Source organism: Anguilla anguilla, chromosome 9, assembly GCF_013347855.1.
Source record: "Anguilla anguilla isolate fAngAng1 chromosome 9, fAngAng1.pri, whole genome shotgun sequence".
Lineage (NCBI taxonomy): Eukaryota > Metazoa > Chordata > Actinopteri > Anguilliformes > Anguillidae > Anguilla > Anguilla anguilla.
In genome coordinates this window covers 35,143,031-35,164,021 of record NC_049209.1, presented here as the reverse complement: position 1 = coordinate 35,164,021, position 20,991 = coordinate 35,143,031, and the positions used below count along the sequence as shown (strand labels likewise).

The 20,991-nt window shown below is 46.4% G+C and overlaps 1 protein-coding gene across 5 annotated transcripts in view; it reads left to right on the top strand.

Moving 5' to 3' along the window:
• The first annotated feature begins 341 nt into the window (after nt 1-341).
• LOC118236333 (actin-binding LIM protein 3-like) overlaps nt 342-20,991 on the top strand; it is an 89,134-nt gene continuing 68,484 nt past the window's right edge. For 2 of the 5 annotated variants that reach the window (XM_035434610.1, XM_035434609.1), the window contains exons 1-2: nt 347-998; nt 19,706-19,852. In XM_035434610.1, the coding sequence (XP_035290501.1) occupies nt 986-998; nt 19,706-19,852 (160 nt within the window). In that variant the 5' untranslated portion in view covers nt 347-985. Of the gene's footprint in view, nt 999-19,705; nt 19,853-20,991 lie in introns of all 5 variants that reach the window. The other 3 variants (XM_035434611.1, XM_035434607.1, XM_035434608.1) reach the window with 3 other exon arrangements.

The window sequence follows — 20,991 nt, the reverse complement described above, 5'->3', positions numbered from 1 at the left end:
TCGTGGTTTTTCGTCGCGCTCCACAGGTTCAGCTGAACACATGGGTTCCCCAAACTGTAACCAGCATTCAGGCGGTCCGATACATCCCTATACATCCGCCCGATACACCTATGGCTGTACAAAATATTTTGCCACTGCTGCTCCTACTGTGCATATCGAAAAAACGTAATAACATAACTTCAATTCAATAAATTACATTAACTTCCAGCATCCATCCGTCTTTATTATTTTATACTTGCAATGGTGTTTCTATTTCATATGTAGAAGCTGAATAAGGTATGGCAGACGGCTTCGCTAACTGAACCAAACACTTCTAAAATAAAGCAACGGAGAGGCGGCGAGACAAGCGGAGTTCTGGCAGCTGATCTACACCTTTTTGTTTAATATGACCTTAGCAAATGGGCGGCGAGTGCGCGCTCGTACGCTGTTCGGCGCTCGCATGCCAGCCAGCCACAGCTGACGTCCCCTCTGCTAATGATGGTCTCGAGCGCTTACATGTCAGCAAGGAAAGGTTCAGTGGCTGTCAACGCTGAACGGCGCGGATTCCACCGTGGTTCCACCACAGAAATGAGAGCTTGCAAATGGAATGTGACCAGGCAACGTTGCGCTTCCACGGCAATCCGGATTTAGTAAAATCCTCCGCCCGGCGGTGTCACAACAAGAGTGTTACCGTAATCGGCTTCTCCCGCGCGAGGAACACACTGTCGTTACATTTGCCAACCCAGGTTCTTTCACCTAGCCAGTGGACGACATCCTTGCTCTTGTCTGGACGTATTTATGAGCAATGATATTCCATAGCGCGACATTCGAAATGCAATAATGGATTGCTAGTTTGACTACCACCCCCAGTTTGTCTCTCCAGCGTCGAATAAACGTTTTTCATTGGATTCATCTTTTTATAGAAGCATATCAAGGAATATACAATTTTGGAAAAACGAGCGTTTTGGAGATCACATGCCCTTCGTTCTCCACAGTTTTTTGCATCATGAACACGAGCGGTAAGTGGATCGTTTGGTGGTGCTTCGCTTTAACAAACGCGTTAAACGCATACGGTGTGAAGGGATGTAATAATTAGGGCAAAGTAGGATTAGAAAGTGTCTCGGAAAACTACTCCAGGTGGTCTACAGCTGGCTTCATTGGATGGAACAGAATCCAACCATGGAACAGGTCTCTGTGTATTTTAACAAATGCTGGCATCGGTACATACAAGATCTAAAGGCTAGGAACAAATGGATTGCTATGTTGAATGGTTTTTGTTTGTTTGTTTTTAAAGTGAAGGGAATCAGCATATTGTTTTCTATCTGCGCCTTTGCTGCACATAATCCTCGGGACAAAGTTTTTGCCTTGGTTTGACAATTTGCCTGTATTATTGACATTTGGGACAGTTTAATTACCTTTATATTGTGTGTTAATTGTGTTGTGTGTGTGTGTGTGTGTGTGTGTGTGTGTGTGGAAAGCCGTGATGGGGACTTATGTGACGAGAATGAATTTGGTACTTACTACGCCTAGTTATTAGTATTTTAGTATGGAAATGAATATACAATCAGCTGCCCAACTGGAAAAGTCCGGACACAACACAGACTTCAAGCTTTCTCGGTTGTTACCTGATGCTGGGATCGGACGGAGTGTAGCACAGTGGGTAAGGAACTGGGCTTGTGGTTCGATTCCCGGGTAAGGGTACACTGCCGTTGTACCCTTGAGCAAGGTACTTAACCGTAATTGCTTCAGTATATATCCAGCTGTATAAATGGATACAATGTAAAAAATGCTATGTAAAAAGTTGTGTAAGTCGCTCTGGATAAGAGCGTCTGCTAAATGCCTGTAATGTAATGTAATATCGTAGAATTTGTTTCCATCATAAATGCAAAGAAAATATCCTCCGTTGATACTTCACCTATTAGCGTTATGTCCTTATATGCGACTATAGCTTACTTAACGTGCATTTATTTAGAAAATAGCTTCCCCGTTTACTTCAAATAGTTGCACTTCTAACTCTCAGAATATATGCGAGCCATGCGAAACCAGTCAGAAAGTCGCATTCTAAAGGTACAGTAGGCTACAGTAGGAGGAGGTGTGACTTCATTTCCAAGTGACAGCAGCACGTGACTCAGGGAACCGAGGTTTTGGAATTCTCTCATCGCAACTGTTGCCCAGCCGTCAAGGCGCGAGTGTCAATTTAACACCCTTAGCTTGCGCAACAGTTGCATCGCTCGCTTAAACTAAATAAATAAATCAATAAATAAATAAGTAAAATGTAAGGAACTTAACGTACAGGCGAGTTCGAACCAAACACGCCACAATTTACTAGCAGAAAATTTTAACTAGACACAGCCACGCCCGGTGTGACTGGTGCGCTGTTGGGCTTGTCGGTTTGCTGATTTAGAGATAGATTAATGACTGACAGATTGAGAATTCCGATCTATTTTCACAGATTTCCGTCTCCCTTGCATGTAGGTTTGGACTTTTGACAGTCATGAAGGAAAAGTTCTTCAATAGATATTAATCTGGATTCCTCAATAAAATTACAGCCTGTGCCAATTTTTTTCTCTCTTTCTCTCTCCTGTTGTGTTTTGCAATACTTTTATCCTGGCCAAGAATACGTTCTATTTTCTTAAGATGTAGTTGGCTGTATGTATTTTGTCAGATTTGCTGCTGAATGCTGTTTGAATGGCAGAACACCCCCATTCTCACCCCAGTTCGCTTTCTGCTTCCCCGTGAGCTTCATTCAGTACCTGTGAGTTGTTCTCAGGGCGCCACACTTCTTACATTTGCAAATCCGCTTTGGGAAATGTGGCTGGTAACCAGATTGCAGGTTTGACTACTCAGGTAGGACATTGCTGCTGCTACACGCTTGTGCAGGGGCACGTAAATCGAATTGCTTCTGCAGCCACATGCAAAAACGCTCAGCCAATTAAGTCACCTTGGAAACAGACATCGGCAAACATTTTTACCAGTGTTACAAAAAAGCCTGTTGTGGGCAGAAAGAACATGCTCACCTGCCTTGCAAATGCCAAGGCTGACTGCTCTTAGTCACAGCAGTAACACCTTTCGCATGAGAGAAGGATGCATGGCCGAGTTCTCAGGGGTTGCCTGGGAAGGCTTCAGCTCAGGGCTGTTAATCCACCCCAGTGCTGTGCAGCTGAGCAACGAGCATATTGAACAGGCCAGCTGGCCAATCAGGGCAGCCGTTTCCAGCAGCTGTGTGTTGATTGACTGACACAGCCTGGTGTACCAGGGAGATGATGTGACCAGAATATCTGTAGTAATCGGGCTACTTTGGCCTTCCCCATCTTTGACTATAGAACAGATTCCCCTGTGTGGGGTTTGTCTCTCAGTCTGTGTCACTCTGATTAAGATTGTCAGTCACACAAATGATACAGTGCTAAAAATGATGATACCATATAAACGCATTGGAGGAAATGCCTCTCTGTGTGTTTTCTCACTAAAACAATTATTGCAAAGGTCACAAGAAGTAGGTTGCCAGATAAGCATACTTCTGACATTTCTTTCCCCCTTTCAGGCAGTTTGCCATTATCACCATTTCTTTGCAAGTCAAATGCAATCCTTCATGCATTCATTTAATTTCTATTGCGAGTAGGATACTTATTAACGTTAATTAAGTTTCTAATGACTTTCTGGCCATTCCGGTTAGATTTTGTCCTTGTGAAACGCCTGTTCAGACTGTAAAAACTGGCTTTTAATTAAGAGAAAGACAGTTAAACTGGAAGAGGATGTGAATGTGGCGCTGTAATGTATCAATATGATGGATGCTTTGAGCTTTAGAAAAACAGGAGACTTAAAACCTTCTTGACACGACCCAGTGCTGATGTCATCTTACTTAACAGCTTCCCCCATCAAAAGCCTGTTTTGGAGAGAGGTGTTTTGCGAAAGAACCACCTGCTTTTTTTCTAAGTAATATTTATGCTCAGATTTCAGTGTAATCCCCTTAAATGTACCATGTGCTTACAGGATAACAACGAGACTGAAGATACATGTTTATTATCCTGGTAGTGAGAATCCCATTTACATGGACAGTACTTAGAACAGAAATCTTGCTACTGTAATGGGATTATTATTCATTTCTTTACAAGGGGTCTTTTTTTTAATCATCCTTTAAAGTGTATTTAACAATAACTGCATAGTCATACAACTTTGAATGGTACTTGAGTTTATGGACAGCATTAGCTGTGTAAACTGCATGGATTTAAGGAGGATTTTGAGCTTGCGTAACAGGTCAGCAAAAGGTTGCCTGCCAGAAAGATTAACGTTTGAAATATTTTTTTTTTTTTCTCTCTCCTCTTGGCTGAGCGATGTTATTATATCACCCTGTAATTCACTTACTACTTTTATGCTCTTGTAAATGAGGCTTTTAAAAAAATCTTTTCTGTGAAACTGAGTTCAGACCCTGTGTGGGAATAGCGACACCTGCTTAATCAGGTTCACGCGCAAGCAGCCCTTCCGTTATCGCCGTGGAAACGAGCGGAATGTTCTTTTGTCGAGCTGCGGAACTGGAACTCAGCTGAAGAGAGCGCGATGGCTCAAGCGAGCATGCGACCGTCAGAGCAGCGCGCGCGGACGAGAGGAGGGAGGGAGGGAGGGGGGAGGGGCCTCTGCTTCGCTAGCCCTAACGCAGGAGCGCCGGTGAGGATTATCGGTTAAGCCCGCATCATCACATGCTGACGAGATGTGTCAACATTCCCCACATATGTGAAGCTGAGGTCGAGGTATTGTCATGACAACATGGCAAAAGACAGGTGGCAGAGCAATATTAATTCGCCTGATGCAAAGTCAGGACGATGATAGGATCCTGTACTTGGAAAACGTGGCTCCTGGAGTTAGGTGTGAATAAAATGTGAATTAAGGGACTGCTACAGTTCATCTGTCCATTATATTTAACTGCCTATGACATATAATATGATATTACAGCCTTCAAGATTGCAACAAGATGCCGTTCTAGTGGAAAATGTGTCTTGACTCTTGATTAAATTCCATGTTCAAAGTGAGATAGCGGTTCCTTTCTAGATATCCATCCTTAAAAGCTGAACCGCTTTCAAAAGAGGGCAGTGTGGTTGGAACAGTAGCTTCCTGTTGGAGACATGCGGCACGTTTGTGTTCTCTCAGCACTAGATTGATGGCCATTGTTATCAGACCTGAATGCGCAATCAATCTCCTGTCGGCGAGTGTTATCAAGCGCGTTGACTTTGCATGGTCATACTCGTGGGACCTCGCTAAAGAAGTGGCTCAAAGTAAATGTGAGGTTAATTGCGTGCTAGGAGATCGATGAAGCCAGAGGCTGAGAGAGCTTTGAAGCAGCACGGCAGAGAGAGAAATTAAGAAACCCTTAACGCTTGTGCAAATAAGCTGAGCTTTGGAGTTCAGTGTAAAGGCAGACTAGTGTGGGTTCCTTCATGATTTCAGGTGGTTTGTTTGAAGTGTCAGTGGGATTACGGAAATGGTCTTAGCTAAGTCTGAAACTAGGGGGATGGTGTTATATTGTTCCTGCATTCTAAGTCATTCCTGGATAAGAGTGTCTGCATGTAATCACACAACCATCATAGTAATGTATGACCTCATGTTGCATTATTAATCCTTTGAAGAGTAGGTTTCTGAAATGTTTTTTTTCAAAATTTCAAGTAATTGATCTAGAAGTCCATTGCATTCAATCACCAGTAGTGATTATTATATCAGCGTTAGAATGCTCAGTTTGAACATTCAAGTCACATAAATCTCTGACCTTACACCTTCTAGGGTTTAAACTGAATGCAAATATCTCCAGTTGGTCATGGTGTGCTCTGTAGGTTATGATTTGTGCAGGATATGCTCTACGTAGTGTTACTATTGGACTGGTAGGGTTGAAAAACCAACAAGTCTATGCCTGTGCTGTGCATCCAAAAAGGACTTAGGCTTTAGCTATCTGGAAAGCCACTGGATTTAACTCTTTGAAGAGTAAGTTTTTTGGAATGGTATTTTTTCAAAATTCTAAATCAGTGCTCTAGAACTCCTTTGCTTTCTGTTACCAGTAGTGATTGTTACATCAACATTAGAATGTTTAGCTAAGAACATTCTAACCGCACCGGTTTGATCTTACTCCCCAGAGGGTAAACACTGATCATCCAGGCCCGCTGCAGCCTCACACTCAGGCTTGCACTGGGAATCGGAAAGCAAGAGAGTGGGAGTGAGAGATGTGTGTGTATTGGGGAGGGGTTTGGGGGGGTGGGGGGTTGCCAAGAGACAGGGGACGATCCAAGCTGACACAGGCCCTGCGGGAGCTGGGTGAGTCAGAGGTGGCAGTGGCCACAGATCATGGCGGGCGTGTCATGCGAGCTCTCGCCCTCACGGGCCCTGGAGGTCAGAGCCGGGGACGGCGAGCAGGTCGGCGAGCAGGTCGGCGTGGCGACAGAGCGTTCAGTTTCGTGTCTCCATCTGTGCGTTAGCCACCCTCTGCTCCCCGGGAATATCTACTCTGCAGTTGCTCCCCACTCATGGGAAAATGCATGGGAATGTCCCAATGGCGCCCACACCTGTGGCACCCAAGGGCTGGGCGAGATCGCTGAGGAGAAGCCACTGGGCCTGCAGCTGTCTGTGCCTCAGGCAGAGGTCATGACCCCTGGGGTCAAAGTGCACGGAATCCCTGTTCGCGACACGTAGCCAGCTGCCGCCAGTCTCGCCTGAACACGTTTCCCATCGTTTACAGGATGTCCAGCCTTCTCCTGAGGAAAAAAGGGCAGTTTGTGAAACCTTCAGGGAGTAGGACTATATAGAATGGTAAACATAAGAGATTGCATTGATCAGTTATCTGCAATTAGCGAAAATGAAATGAAGAAAGTAATTGGTCAATTGAAAGGTGGATACGAATGCTTTTCGACAGGCTTGTAATTATGTATTTTCATGTGATGACTTTTAGCACTATTCCGGGTAAGCTTTGCAGGTTTTTAGCACGCACATTAAACTTTGTTCTTCCAGAGTTGTCATGTAATAACACCATCCTCTGCCCTCCGTATACAACCAGATCCCCAATGTCTACAGACACACACGGATTTTATTATGTTTGACATATCGCTCCCAAACTCCCTCCTAAATTCTCCTCTGTGGTCTCTGGCATTTCTTTTATGTTTTTGCCATGCCGTTTTATTATTTGACTATTTTTTAATACACGTTTTATTGATTCTGTTTGCTGTGGTTTCTATGCTTTTATCCCTGGCCTATTGTGCTGTTGGGCTGTCTGTTTTTAATGTGTCTGTTCCTGTTATTTTATTATTGTGCACTGCACATGTTTAGTTGCAGTGCACATGCTTGGTTATTACTTTTTATTATTATGAGAAGTGCCTTGAGTTTTGGATTTTTGAGTTTTAGTGTGCTACACAAACAAATATGTGATTGCATTCTTATTATACTCATTATTAATATCCTTATTTGTCTTATTGTTATTATTATTATTATTATTATTATTATAAATAATAATAATAACTTGGTGTTGCGAGGCCTGGCAGGATGGACAGATAGGAACTGCGGGGTGTGTGTGTGTGTAGGGGGGGTGATCTGGGATCACTGGTGTTGTTGCAGGGATGTGGGGGGGTTGGGGGCGGTGTTAGTGGGGGGGGGGGGGCACAACCTGTTGACATGCTCTGCTCCCCAACCCCCCCCCCCCCCCCCCTCATGTGCTAAACACATATGACATCACCTCTTAGATGACAGGGCTGCTTTCCACCGAAAAGCTACTGAGGGGAAGGGAAGCACTGAGCTGTGACACCGCACTCCAAATGCCCCCATATCTAACCGACTGAGAGTCTGTTTCCCTCCAGCTGGAGAAAGGTGACAATCGCATTATCGACCTATCAGGCGTAGCACAGAGAGACACTTCCTGCATGGCTCTCTCTCTCCCTCTCTCTTCATTACAGAGACCCCCTCTCTGCCTTCTGTCTTTATACACTGAGTCTCAATGCGGAGACCCCCTCCCTTCCCCAGTTGTACACAGAATGCCATTACATGGACCCCCTGTGCATGTGTCATTGTTCCTTTTTTCTCATTATAGGGACCCCCTCCCTTCTCTGTTTGTGCATCGGGTCTCACCACAGGGACCTAATGGCACTCTGTAATGACCTCTGGCAGCCGTAGGGGAACTCTGTGAAATTAAACTCTCGTACCTGGACACCTGGGGACTGGCTAGTGTGTGGATTTTCTCCCCTCCTTCCCTGCATATTGCCGACCCTTTGTCCCCCCCCCCCCTCCAAACCCCCACCCCCTCTCATGACGCTGTCTTCCGCTGCAGCACCTCTCACCCACGCCTGTCACCCCAACAATGTGGCTGCTGCCAGGCCTCTGCTCTGATGTAATGGCCGCCTCTTTATCTGTCCATCCTCTCCTCGACCGTACTTCCTGTTTGATCAGGACCAGGATGCATTGCTTCAGCAATTGCTTCACTTGTATAAGAACATGGGAGCAATTTAACTACACTGCAGTGCATTAGCTGCACCAATGGCATGCTTTTCCTTTACTAAAATGAATAAATATTAATACATGTTGTATATATACTAGATTACAACAGTTTCCTGACAAGCGCTCGCAAGATTACTGCATGGCATAGTGCAAGTATATATAAGATATTATTTTATCCACACTCTCATTTCATCACTGCAAATTTAAAATTTTGGTGCCAATATCCTTCTTTCAGTGCTTTCTTTACCCTTTGATTAATGTGGTCGATCACATCCATCAGAATGTCAATAATTGAAGAGTTGTAGTGATGTCACATAAATCACTGCTGATGTCAGCAGGAAAAAAGAGATTTTTCATTCCCATTTGTCATGAATAGTGAAAGTAAATAAAAATTTTAACAGCTCATGAAATTGCCGCTAACCGCAATCTCACGCATTGTTATTTTATGAGATGTAACAACAGTTGAGTACTTTTTCCGACAATTAATTACACATGAACTAATGTCAACTAATCATCAACATTTTTTTAATGGTTGATAAAGCAGTTATAAAGTATTTATAACCAACTATACTGAAAGTGTGAAAATCCCCTCAAATGCAAAAGCAGCACACTTCATCTTTGGAAATTAAGTGTGTCAACAAGTTTTTATTCTTTATTTTTTATTTTATTAAAGTGTTAGTTTCTCACAAAGAGAATGTGTGCATGTGTGGAGAAGGGCAGGGGTGGGGGGTTGGGGGAGCAGCTGTTCAGTGTAGAATAGAATACATATGTGAATGTTATGCCACCATTCATCCAGATGTTTTTGCTGTGGCATGTTTATTTTTCAAGATTTTTTTCATTTTGTGTCCTTCTGTCCATCTTTCTTCCATATGTAATTCCAAGCCATATGGAAGAAAATTTAAAAGCTCTGTTGGCTGAATTTTAATCTGCGGTTTCTTGTCTGGGATTATCGGCCTTTCTTCTTTCCTTTCCTGTTTCTTTCTTTTTTTTTCTTGGGTTTCCCACCTGTAGTTGTCATGGCGCACATAGCAGGGTACAGTGTGGTACAGGTGGAGCTGACATCTCCCATAATCCTCTCTGTTTCTTTCCTCTGACCTCGGGTGGATCACCCACAAGTATCCCCATAACTGCCTGTGAAATTACCCACAATGCTTTGAGAGGTGTTATGTAACTGCGGCCTCTGAAGGCGTCCTTGCTGCCAGGCTTCCTGTTGGCTCGTGCCAGTGCCCCACCCCTCCCTTCTCTCCTGCCGATTTTCGGCATCCCGTTCCTGGAGCCAGCGATCCTGTAGCTATGGTTGTGACGGTTACGGGATCCATTCTCTTTTCTCTGTGCCATCTGAGACTGATGGGGCAGATTTATCAAAACTGGAGTGGGTAAGAATGTGTCCCTATCAGGAGTGGAGTGGGATGAAGCGGAATGTCGGTACCTGTAACTTACAGTATGTCATGGAAAATGTTACGGCTTAGATATATGTTAGTTTCAAGAACAGTGAGGAAAGGGTTTTGTATCATGTTTGTGTGTGTGTGTCTATGTGTGTATGTGTTAGTATCTGCGTGTGTGTGAGTGTGAGCATCATGTGCATGTGCGTGTGTGTGTGCGTGTGCACTTCTGTATAGGTATGATGTGTGTCACCTCTCCCACGCCTGATATTAATGGTAATTATAACCACTGTAAGACAAAGATAGCTGGAGGCCTCATTTGTCACATCTATCTTTGGCGGGCGTCCAGGGACGCGACTCAGAGTTTTCCCTCCCTGAGATTGCTCTGGGCCTGCCCAGCGACGGAGCTGTTTGCTCAAGCTCATCCATCCTCTCTGTCCATTTGTCTGAGTGCCTACTTGAAAGATAATCAACTCGGTGGCTGGGGGACAGCAGTTCAGGGCAGTGCTTCCTCTGGAGGGCCGTCTGTGTCCGTCTTTACTGGAGGTGGCAGGCCTGAAACAAACAGACCACGAAGAGAGTGTGGTATTGCAGCGTGAGGGTATGGTGTAGCAGGGTGAAGGTGTGGTATACCAGAGTGAGGGTGTGGTATATTTGGGGTGTGGAATAGCAGGGTGGGTGTCATATATTAGGGGGGTGTGGTGTAGCAGGGTGGGTGTGTGGTATAGCAGGGTGGGGGTGTGGTTTAGCAGAGTGAGGGTGTGGTATAGCAGGGTGGGGGTGTGGTATAGCACGGTAGGGGTGTGGTATAGTAGGGTGGGTGTGTGGTTTAGCATAGTGATGGTGTGGTATAGAACGGTGGGGGTGTGGTTTGGCAGAGTGATGGTGTGGTATAGCAGGGTGGGGGTGTGGTTTAGCAGCGTGAGGGTGTGGTATATTAGGGGGATGTGGTTTACCAGGGTGTGGGTGTGGTTTAGCAGGGTGCGGGTGTGGTATAGCAGGCTAAGGGTGTGGTTCAGCAGTCTGAGGGTATGGTGTGCCCTTTGTTGCACTTGAATCAGAAGATTTTACAGGGTTGGCTAATGTGGTGCTTAAGCTAGTGTGTCCCAGTGCTGTCTGCAGGGCTGGATGGACAGCCTTGCCTGTGGTGAAACGTAAATGCGTGTGAGTCCCGGGGTCTCGTATATCTCAGAAGCCAGTGAACAGGGCTGGAATTCAGGCTCATCACGGTGCTCAGTGGGGTGTCCAACCATGGTGCTGGAGAGTCACAGTCAGTGAATTTATTTTTGTTACTCAGTTCATCCGTTTCAGCTGTTGATTGTGCAGTGAATTCACATCGTCAGGCTTCACAGCTGGATGCTGATTTTATGAAAAAAAAGCAAAAACTAGCAGACCCCGTGACTGGCATCTCCAGAACCAGGGTTGGGGACCTGCAGGGAGTGCCTGGTAATGCAGGCGGTGGCAAATCCACCGCGACAGTGACGTTGTGGGTGGGAGAGGAACCTCTTGATCCATCTGGGAAACGGCTCTTCCTTTAAGACGAGCAGCCGATGACAATGACGGCTGGATCAGCCGTGACAGACAATGTCAGTTTCTCACACAATAAGTGCGGTCCCAGAAAGTAGGGGCCACTCATGGGGAAGTGTGTTCGACAAAAAAAGTAAAGTGCCCTCAAATTCTCTCTGCTTGGACTCTGGGCCTTTGTCAGGGAGGTGCACCGAACGTGGGATTCCCAAATTTGATCCAGCTGAGCCCAAAACTGCATGAGACAGTCATTCTGTTGACAGAGCAAGCTGCCCTCTGTTTCTGAGTGATACACAAAAAGCACTCTCACATCTGTCAATGGCTTGTTTTTGTACTAGAATACATACTGACCAAGTAAAATCAGTTTTGTGTTATTTATCACACACGAGGGCAGATTTATTTTGGTGAGAAATTGAAATTGATAGAATTGAATTAGAATCGAAAGATGCCGTACTTTCTTTTTCACATTGCTGTACATTTAAGACTACTGTAAATGCCTGTTCATTATATAGCCCATATAAAAGTGCTTGCAATTGGCAAAAATCTCCCTCTCATAAATTTAAATAAAGAGGATAATAACTTGCTCAATGACCTCTTATTCCTTTCCCTGAATTAAGAGAAATGGCGGAATAATTGCGACCGTATTTTAGGCTCAGCTGCACAGACTGTAGATTCACTTGAAGTGTGTGTTTACTCTTCTGTATTCTCACGGAAAAAAAAGGTCTGACAAGAAAGGCAGGTTTTTACTGTCGGTGGGGAGGCTATCTGTCACTGGCAGCGTTGTTTTGGGAATCCAAAGACTGCGCAAGACTTTGCACTTCAAAGCAGAAAGGGACAGAAACAGACTTGCCATGGAGTTCTGCCAGTGCCTAATTGGGGAAGATCAACACGACAAATGGTGCCATTAAATAGCAGCAGTCTTTTTCCCTGAGAATGTGTGCTCAGACACAAAATTCAACACAATTAAGTTCAAAGGAATCTGATTTAAACTTGCAATCTTTAATTTAAACTTAATCTTGCAAAAAAAAAAAAAAACTGATAACAGTTTTGAAAAACTGTTAAGAGCGTCTGCCAAATGCCTGTAATGAAAAGACTTGTAGGCATGGTGAAGGTGTGTTTTTTGAAGCTGTCTGTGCTCAGTGCTCACAGGCCTCAGTTTAGTGTTTGGGAAGGTAGCATTTTACTGAAGAGTGGCGAGTAAGCTTAGCGCGATCACATTAGCGCCTCAGCTCGCGCTCACGTTAGCGTCTCAGCTCGCGCTCACGTTAGCGTCTCAGCTCGCGCTCACGTTAGCGTCTCAGCTCGCGATCACGTTAGCGTCTCAGCTCGCGCTCACGTTAGCGTCTCAGCTCACGATCACGTTAGCGCCTCAGCTCGCGATCACGTTAGCGCCTCAGCTCGCGATCACATTAGCGCCTCAGCTCGCGATCACGTTAGCGTCTCAGCTCGCGATCACGTTAGCGTCTCAGCTCGCGCTCACGTTAGCGCCTCAGCTCGCGATCACATTAGCGCCTCAGCTCGCGATCACGTTAGCGTCTCAGCTCGCGATCACATTAGCGTCTCAGCTCGCGATCACGTTAGCGTCTCAGCTCACGATCACGTTAGCGTCTCAGCTCGCGATCACATTAGCGTCTCAGCTCGCGCTCACGTTAGCGCCTCAGCTCGCGATCACGTTAGCGTCTCAGCTCGCGATCACGTTAGTGTCTCAGCTCGCGATCACGTTAGCGCCTCAGCTCGCGATCACGTTAGCGTCTCAGCTCGCGATCACGTTAGCGTCTCAGCTCGCGCTCACGTTAGCGCCTCAGCTCGCGATCACATTAGCGTCTCAGCTCGCGATCACGTTAGCGTCTCAGCTTGCGATCACATTAGCGTCTCAGCTCGCGATCACGTTAGCGTCTCAGCTCTCGATCACGTTAGCGTCTCAGCTCGCGATCACATTAGCGTCTCAGCTCGCGCTCACGTTAGCGCCTCAGCTCGCGATCACGTTAGCGTCTCAGCTCGCGATCACGTTAGCGTCTCAGCTCGCGATCACGTTAGCGCCTCAGCTCGCGATCACGTTAGCGTCTCAGCTCGCGCTCACTTTAGCGTCTCAGCTCGCGATCACGTTAGCGTCTCAGCTCGCGCTCACGTTAGCGTCTCAGCTCGCGCTCACTTTAGCGTCTCAGCTCGCGATCACATTAGCGTCTCAGCTCGCGATCACGTTAGCGTCTCAGCTCGCGATCACGTTAGCGCCTCAGCTCGCGATCACGTTAGCGCCTCAGCTCGCGATCACGTTAGCGTCTCAGCTCGCGATCACCTTAGCGTCTCAGCTCGCGATCACGTTAGCGTCTCAGCTCGCGCTCACGTTAGCGTCTCAGCTCCCGATCACGTTAGCGTCTCAGCTCGCGCTCACGTTAGCGTCTCAGCTCGATGATCACGTTAGCGTCTCAGCTCGCGATCACGTTAGCGTCTCAGCTCGCGCTCACGTTAGCGTCTCAGCTCGATGATCACGTTAGCGTCTCAGCTCGCGATCACGTTAGCGTCTCAGCTCGCGATCACGTTAGCGTCTCAGCTCAAAGCGGTCTGCCGGTGTCGTTTGACGGGCCACGACGCGCACCGCAGCAAAAAGGGTGAGTGGACCGTCCCCTCGAGGTTGTGTTTGTGTGAAACCCCCCTCACAGGCTCTCAGCCAGTCCTGTCAGCTCTGATCCGCTTCCCCTCTCTCACTGGTAGGGCACCAGGCCTGAAAGCCTATCAGAATGCATGTCCGATGATGCCGGCTCACTTTACAAGTGAAATCGAGATAACCATGTGCTGAATTCCCCTCACCCCATTGCCCTGCTCAAATCAAATTTGCATTATTTACTTACGTTATTTATATGCTTAGCAGTTCCCTTTTTACCAGGGAAATCTACCCAGCTTACAGCGTTTTTGAAATTTATTTTAGAATTTTTTTTTTTTTTGAGAATGTATACTTTGCTGAAGCAATTCAAGCAGGTACCTTTGAGCAAGGTATAATTCTCAAAAAAAAAAATTCATAAATAAATTTCAAAAACGCTGTAAGCTGGGTAGATTTCCCTGGTAAAAAGGGAACTGCTAAGCATATAACTTTCAGCCTCTGAGTGCAAAGACTGCTCTACTGAATAACCTGCTGCTGCTTTCAACAGCCCATCCCCTGTCACTGTGCATGCACTACCTCAGATTCCCTCAGTCCAAATCTATAGTGCCTTCCAGATCACCACCACAGCACAATGAGCAGCAGACATGCAGGCCTTTGCTTCTGGTGTGTAATTGGCTCAATGTGCAATGCAGGGATCATGTGAGCAGTGTAAGGCAGTCAGTGCTGAGATCTCAGTTCTGATTATGGGGGTCTGCAGCTCCCCTCCAATTTTTGAAACACATTTAGGCCTGCGTTCAATCAACATTCATCCTGAACTTTGAGGTAGAATCTGAACTTTGAGGTTTTTTTTTTCTTTCACAAGTTGCTGAGTTCAGCTAATCCGTTTAATTAATTCAAGTTTGCCAAGAAAAAGTGTAACGCTTGCATTTACTTGCAAGACAAAAAACATTTTCAGAGGCAATTTGCAATGGTTTATATAAGTTGCCTATTCATACATGTAGCATATAGTATATATGATAACTCTATATAGTACGTAATACTATTGTATATTGAGAAAGTACTGTACGCAGTGGTGGTGTATTTTACAAGGCAGGATGGCAGAGTCTGAATTGTCAAAGCAGCTGAATCTGAGATTTTTTTATTTTACGTATCAGTGGTGTGGAAACTCTGCTCAGGTCTCTAAATAACCAACATGGCCCTTTCCATTCCACTGTACTGTCCCGAAGGCGTAAGATCACGTGTGAATGCAGAATGTTCTTAACTGAACGATTCTAATGCTGATGTCACAGTCACTACTGGTAACCGAAAGCAACAGAGTTCTATAACACTGACTTAGAACACTGGCATTTGAAAAGAACCCTACTCTTCAAAGGGTTAAAGAACGAAGAATGTCCCTCTGCTGTACCTTTATGTCTGAGAGGGGGAGGGGAGCAAACCCAATCACAGCTCCTAGCTGCAGAAACAGGAAATGAAATCACTCTGCTGCCGAAGTTTGTGCTTCAATGCAGAATATATGAAATCGAATAGCCAAGCCAACCCAGGTGGTCCTGTTGTTGTGACTGTGACCAGTCAGATGGCTATTTTTCTCAGTCTTGGTCACAGTGGTCTGATACAAATTTTATTTGGCTTTGGCTCCCGACCCTGGAACACCCAGGGCATGCGATTTTGGCTGGAAATTCAACAGGTTACAACACCACACAAACCCCTCTGCTTACTCATGGCCCTATGCAGCCACAGGTTGGCTTTGATTTTCAGTGGACGACAAAAATTCAAACATTTGTCTCTGCTGAGCATTGCCACAAAGTTATAAGGGTTTTATTTAAGGTCGTGCAAAACAAGCAAAAATTGCAGGTAATTATCTGCAACAGTTGAGTGGTCTAAGTATATTAATAGACTGCAACGCTGACCATGCAGTTTGTCAGAATCCGGTCGATCTGTTGCGGTTTATGTGATTGGTTGTAATGGAGAATTCTAGAATTCTGACAGTGAAGGATTCTGGATGTTATAGCAACAGGTGCACATTTACACAGTGAACAGTTTGGGTTGGCTGGTGTGTGTGCTGCCTGGGTTGGCTGGTGTGTGTGTGTGCTGATGGCGACAGGGCGATGGCGATGTACAGGGGCGACATAGCTCAGGAGGTAAGAGCGGTCGGCAGTCGGAGGGTTGCTGATTCAATCCCCCACCCTGAGCATGTCGAAGTGTCCCTGAGCAAGACACCTGACCCCTAATTGCTCTGGTGAATGCGAGGCATCAATTGTAAAGCGCTTTGGATAAAAGCGCTACATAAATGCAGTCCATTTACCATGGTGGTCCATCATCTCATTAGCTAAGAATTTCCTCTCGTGATTTGTTCATCCCTCAGCGAACTGTCAGTAGCTCTCCAGATCTGGGGTTGCGTTAGCACGAAAACTGCTGGCTTCCAGAAAGAGATTTGTTTTGCATTTAAGGCCAGAGGAGTTAAGGGAGTTACATACCTGGGTGGAGAGACCTCCACATTCCCACACTTCTCATGTGGAATGTGTGCTGGCTGGAGCTCACGTTGAGGCTGTGAAAAAAGGGCCTCTTTATCATGAAACGTTCCCAAAATCTCACCTGACCTGAGGAAATTGGGGCGGTTTCCAAGAAACATATCAGATGCCAGATTTCCCTTTGGGGATTAATAAAGGATCTGTCAATCTGCCAGTCTTTGAAGGAGTGAAGGAAGGAGCTTCACTCAAAATATTGCTACAGTGAGCAAATAATTATGAGGGTCTGTCTTTGTGTGTTTGTGTGTGTATGTGTGCGCTTGTGAGTGTGTGTGTTTGTGTGTGCATTATCTGTTTGTGAGCGTGTGTGTGTGTGTTTGTGTGTGTGTGTTTGTGAGTATGTGTGTGTGTATGTGTGTGCGTGTTTGTGTGTGCATGTATGTGTATGCGAGTGTACACAAGGTCTCATGTGTGCATGCATGCTTGTATAAATACATGCCTGCATGTGTTTGTGTACATGTGTGCATTTGTGTGTGCAAACATATGAGCGTGTGCATTGAAATGAGTGTGCAACTGCTGCCTCTTGCAAGATATTTTAATCTCAGTGAGACAACCTGTATAAATAAAGGATAAAAACATGCTTTGAGTGCATGTGTGTGTGTGTGTGTGTGTTCTGTGGGGGGATGCATCCTCATGGTACTTAGTGACTCACTTGCAGCCTTTCTGATGATGTCTGGATAACAGGCGCCCTGAGTCAGTTTGATTCGGTGGAGGCCTTCGGCGTGCTACAAGGACAACCTGGGCAGCATCATTCTCGAGTCCTCCGGTCCCCTCCCACCTTCATAGCTTCCAAATTTCATTTGCAACTGAAAAGATAGAACCACAAAAAAGCATCAGCATTGCCTTGGCATATTACATTACATTACATTACTGCACAATACAATGCATTACGTTTATTTTTGCACATATTGATCCCAGCTTGTTGGAACTGACTCATTTTTTTATTTTTGCAGTGAAGTTCCTTCCAATACCGTGAGACCAGTACAGACAGGTGTTGTGATTGGCAGAAGTGACCAGGCAGATAGGGAAGGAGAGAGCCAATTACCTCTAGGTTAGGGAATGAAGAGCTCTGGCTGGGGTGGCGGGTTCGGAGATTGATTTGTGGATGGGTGGAGCTGCTCCATTAGCTGCCCTACTTCGGCTAGCGCTGAGGTTTTTTTAGGCTTGATGAGGGAGCTGCAGCAGGCAGCCAGCGAGCTGAGGTGGGAACGGGGCGTGACGTGAGCGCGCTCGGGGACGTTTGTGCGGCTGCGTTCTGTGTTAGCCGCAGGGCTTTAACGGTGCGAGCGTAGCGCGGTTTACACTGACGCCGCTCAAAGACGTGTGGCAGGTTTCACGCAAGGCAGACTGCGTCTGATGGCTTGAGCTGTGGCATTTCGGGGGGGGGGGAGAGGGGGGTTGCGCATGACCACCCGGTGGCGGGGTCTGTGGTAACGTCTGTAAGCATGTGGCTCTGCGCGGTGTGGGTCTGTGTGCCGTTTAAAGGCTGTGATTATCCAGCGGCTCAGCGTGCAGACTGTTAACAAATCTCTGGAGGACAACTGCTCTCAATTACAGGCTGTTTGAAGTCTGTGTGTGTGTGTGACTCTGTGTGTGTGATGCACATCTCTATGGATTAGGGCCGAACTACTGATCTTCAGCTTTCTGATTCAGTGGAACGTGAAGTCTTGTGTAAGAATAATTTACCGTTAAATACATTTTTATGGGTCTGTCACGGTGTTCAGTTTGGCAAAGACGGTGGTGGACACTAGTGTCTGACTCCATTTTGGATTCTGGTGAACTATTCCATACTACTTGCAGTGGAGAGTTGGAGATCATGGAATTTCTAAGAACAAAAGTTGAGATCCGGGTGAATCTGGGACCTGGGCTTCTATCATCAGACCCACACAACTCCTCTATACTTACATCTATCCCATGATCCTCTGCTCTCCTCCTCCACACCGGCCTTTCATTGGTCTCCACACATTTTGGTGCAGGCAGCAGATGTTGGAGGAATGTGTGGTTGGGCAACATGTGAGAGAGCTGAATAATCGTGGTTTTTAAGAACACCACATCTGGAAGCGGGGGGGATACAGATGACTGTCCCGGAGACTGTGGGAGCATGGTGTCCTCTCTGCCTGGGTGTGGGGGGGGGGGCTATTTTTGGCATGGCTTAATATTTGTGTTTCCTCAGGGGAGGAGGGAAATTTTGGGTTTACACCGCTGTCTGTCTGGGCTCCATCTGCTTGTCTGTCTGTCTCTCTAGCCCACTCATCGGGGAGGTGCGTTCCGAGGCTCGGAAAGTTTCATTTGGCCCGGACTAAGGAATTCACACTTGGCTGCAATGTGTTCTTCAGTACCTCATTGACCCCATCCAGATGGATAGTTTGTCTAGACTTACCTGTGCATTTGACGCTTCTTGGACTGTAAGGGCAGATACATTAACCCTTCCTCTTGCTTAGCTGGACTACCAATTGGTCACTTCACATTAAATTATGGCATAATTGTTTGATTTGTTGATAGATTATAATGTATCTGTGACTGTGTGACTATTTCTGGTAAAACAAGACCAGGTCAAATCCTAGTATATGGCTGGACCTAACACACTTCATCCGGCCGACCAATGGTGTAACTTCATAACTTGGCCGACCAATGGTGTAACTTCATCACTCAGTCACTCAGTCACAGACATTGGCGTTTATAGGGCTGGCCCCGCTGTTGCGGTCCAGCCAACGATGCATTGCCTGCCAGAAAAGAGTGGTCTTGATTGACAGTTCCTCTCTAATTCACCTGTATACCTGTGTGGATGTTTAACAGTTACAAAGGGTTTGCATATAACACTATTTTACAGATGAAGGCAGTGTGGTGGTACATTTGAATGTTCAGCCTTATCATAACCTAAAAAACTAGTGTAGAACTTGGGAATATGGTTATAATAGTACAATGGTATGTTTCAGACGCAAATATAACTTGTTAACTCTCCTGCTCCTGAGAGAGTAACCATCTATATCCTACTGAGCCCCACATTGATGAATGTTTTAGATAAGTATTAGATGTTAAACTCAGTATAAAATAAATGTAAAGTTTTAAGTATTTAAATTTTTTGATGTAATGCAGTTGTCTTGGAACTGTCCAGTTGTAATGTCCCTTGTAATGTAGGCCTACAGAGGACAAAAAGGAGGTTTTGGGAGGACATGTGTAACAGTGATGGACTGGAAGGGCGATTAAAAATGCGTGCGACTCTGTGTCCTTCCCTCCAGCAGTACCCTATCAGCACGGCCCCTACGGTGACGGACGGGGCTCTGGCCCCGCCCACATCCTCTGCTTCCGCTGCCGAGAGGTCTGCAAGGGCGAGGTGGTCCGCGTGCAGAATGTCCATTTCCACGTCAAGTGCTTCACCTGCCAAGGTAAGGTAGGGTCATGTGCCCTCCTGTCCCACCTGTCCCACCTGCGCCTTCCCCTGGGATACCCTGCACGTCCTGGGGGGACAGGAGTGGTCTTGGTGTTTCCCTATCGGAATGCCGGTAAACCTTGACAGGCCTCTGTTTTGAGTATCATGATGAGTGATGCGCTGGTAAAGACCTGCTTAAAAAATGAAGGAATTTCTATGGCAGCCAGTAAAGAGGAAACTGCTGTTTAAAGTACCTGGTTATTAAACCAGGCCAAGAGGTCTTAACCTGGCCCCGGAAACTACTCTTTAACTAAGAGAAGAAAATGCCTTAGCTATCACCTGAGGTTTCATAATTTTATATAATTTTTTTCCAGTCGGTGTGTGGTTTGTGAAGTCTTGATAGATTTCGGATCCAGGTGTTAGCAGGTACGGTAGAGGACAAGCCGATCTCTAGAGAGAGAGAGAGAGAGAGAGAGAGAGAGAGAGCTCGGGATGCAGGTTTTACAAACAAACGAACAAGCGGACAGAGCGTGGCGGGGGGGCGGTGGTGGGGGGAAGGGGGGGGGGGTGGATTGTCAGAATGAGGAGAAGCTGATTGGCTCATCTGGCGGGCTGCTTCTCCCCTCTCCATCGCCCGAATCCGAGCGGCTGGCGATCACATGTTCCCAGCGTTGCGTGTGAGGGGGGTTGCTGTGGTAACGGTGTGAAGGGGCACCCTCCCCTGGGTGGCGGTTATTCTCAGCAACGCTCTCCAAGCGGCAGCCAATAGGAGGGCTTCCTGTGTGCTCGGGAGCGTGGCGGTGGGCTGGGGAGGGGGGGGGTGTGGGGTGGGGGGTGGGGGGTGAGCGAGGAGAACGAGATGGAATCACTTTCCGCTGTGACATCATGACTTTCCTGGGAGCGTCTAAACTCCCCGACAACAGCAGAACCCCCATAGTACCGACCCCCACCCACCCCCTTCTCTTCCACCCCCTCTCCCTCCCTCCCTCACTCTCTCTCACTCTCTTTCTCTCTCTCTCTCTCCAAATGAATCAAAGGATGCAGACTGGCTTCGTATATTTTTTTTATATTAACGAGACAATATTCCATGATCTATACAATGTCCTGAGTGTGTGTGCATGTGTGTCTGTGTTTGTGTGCATGTGTGTGTTTGTG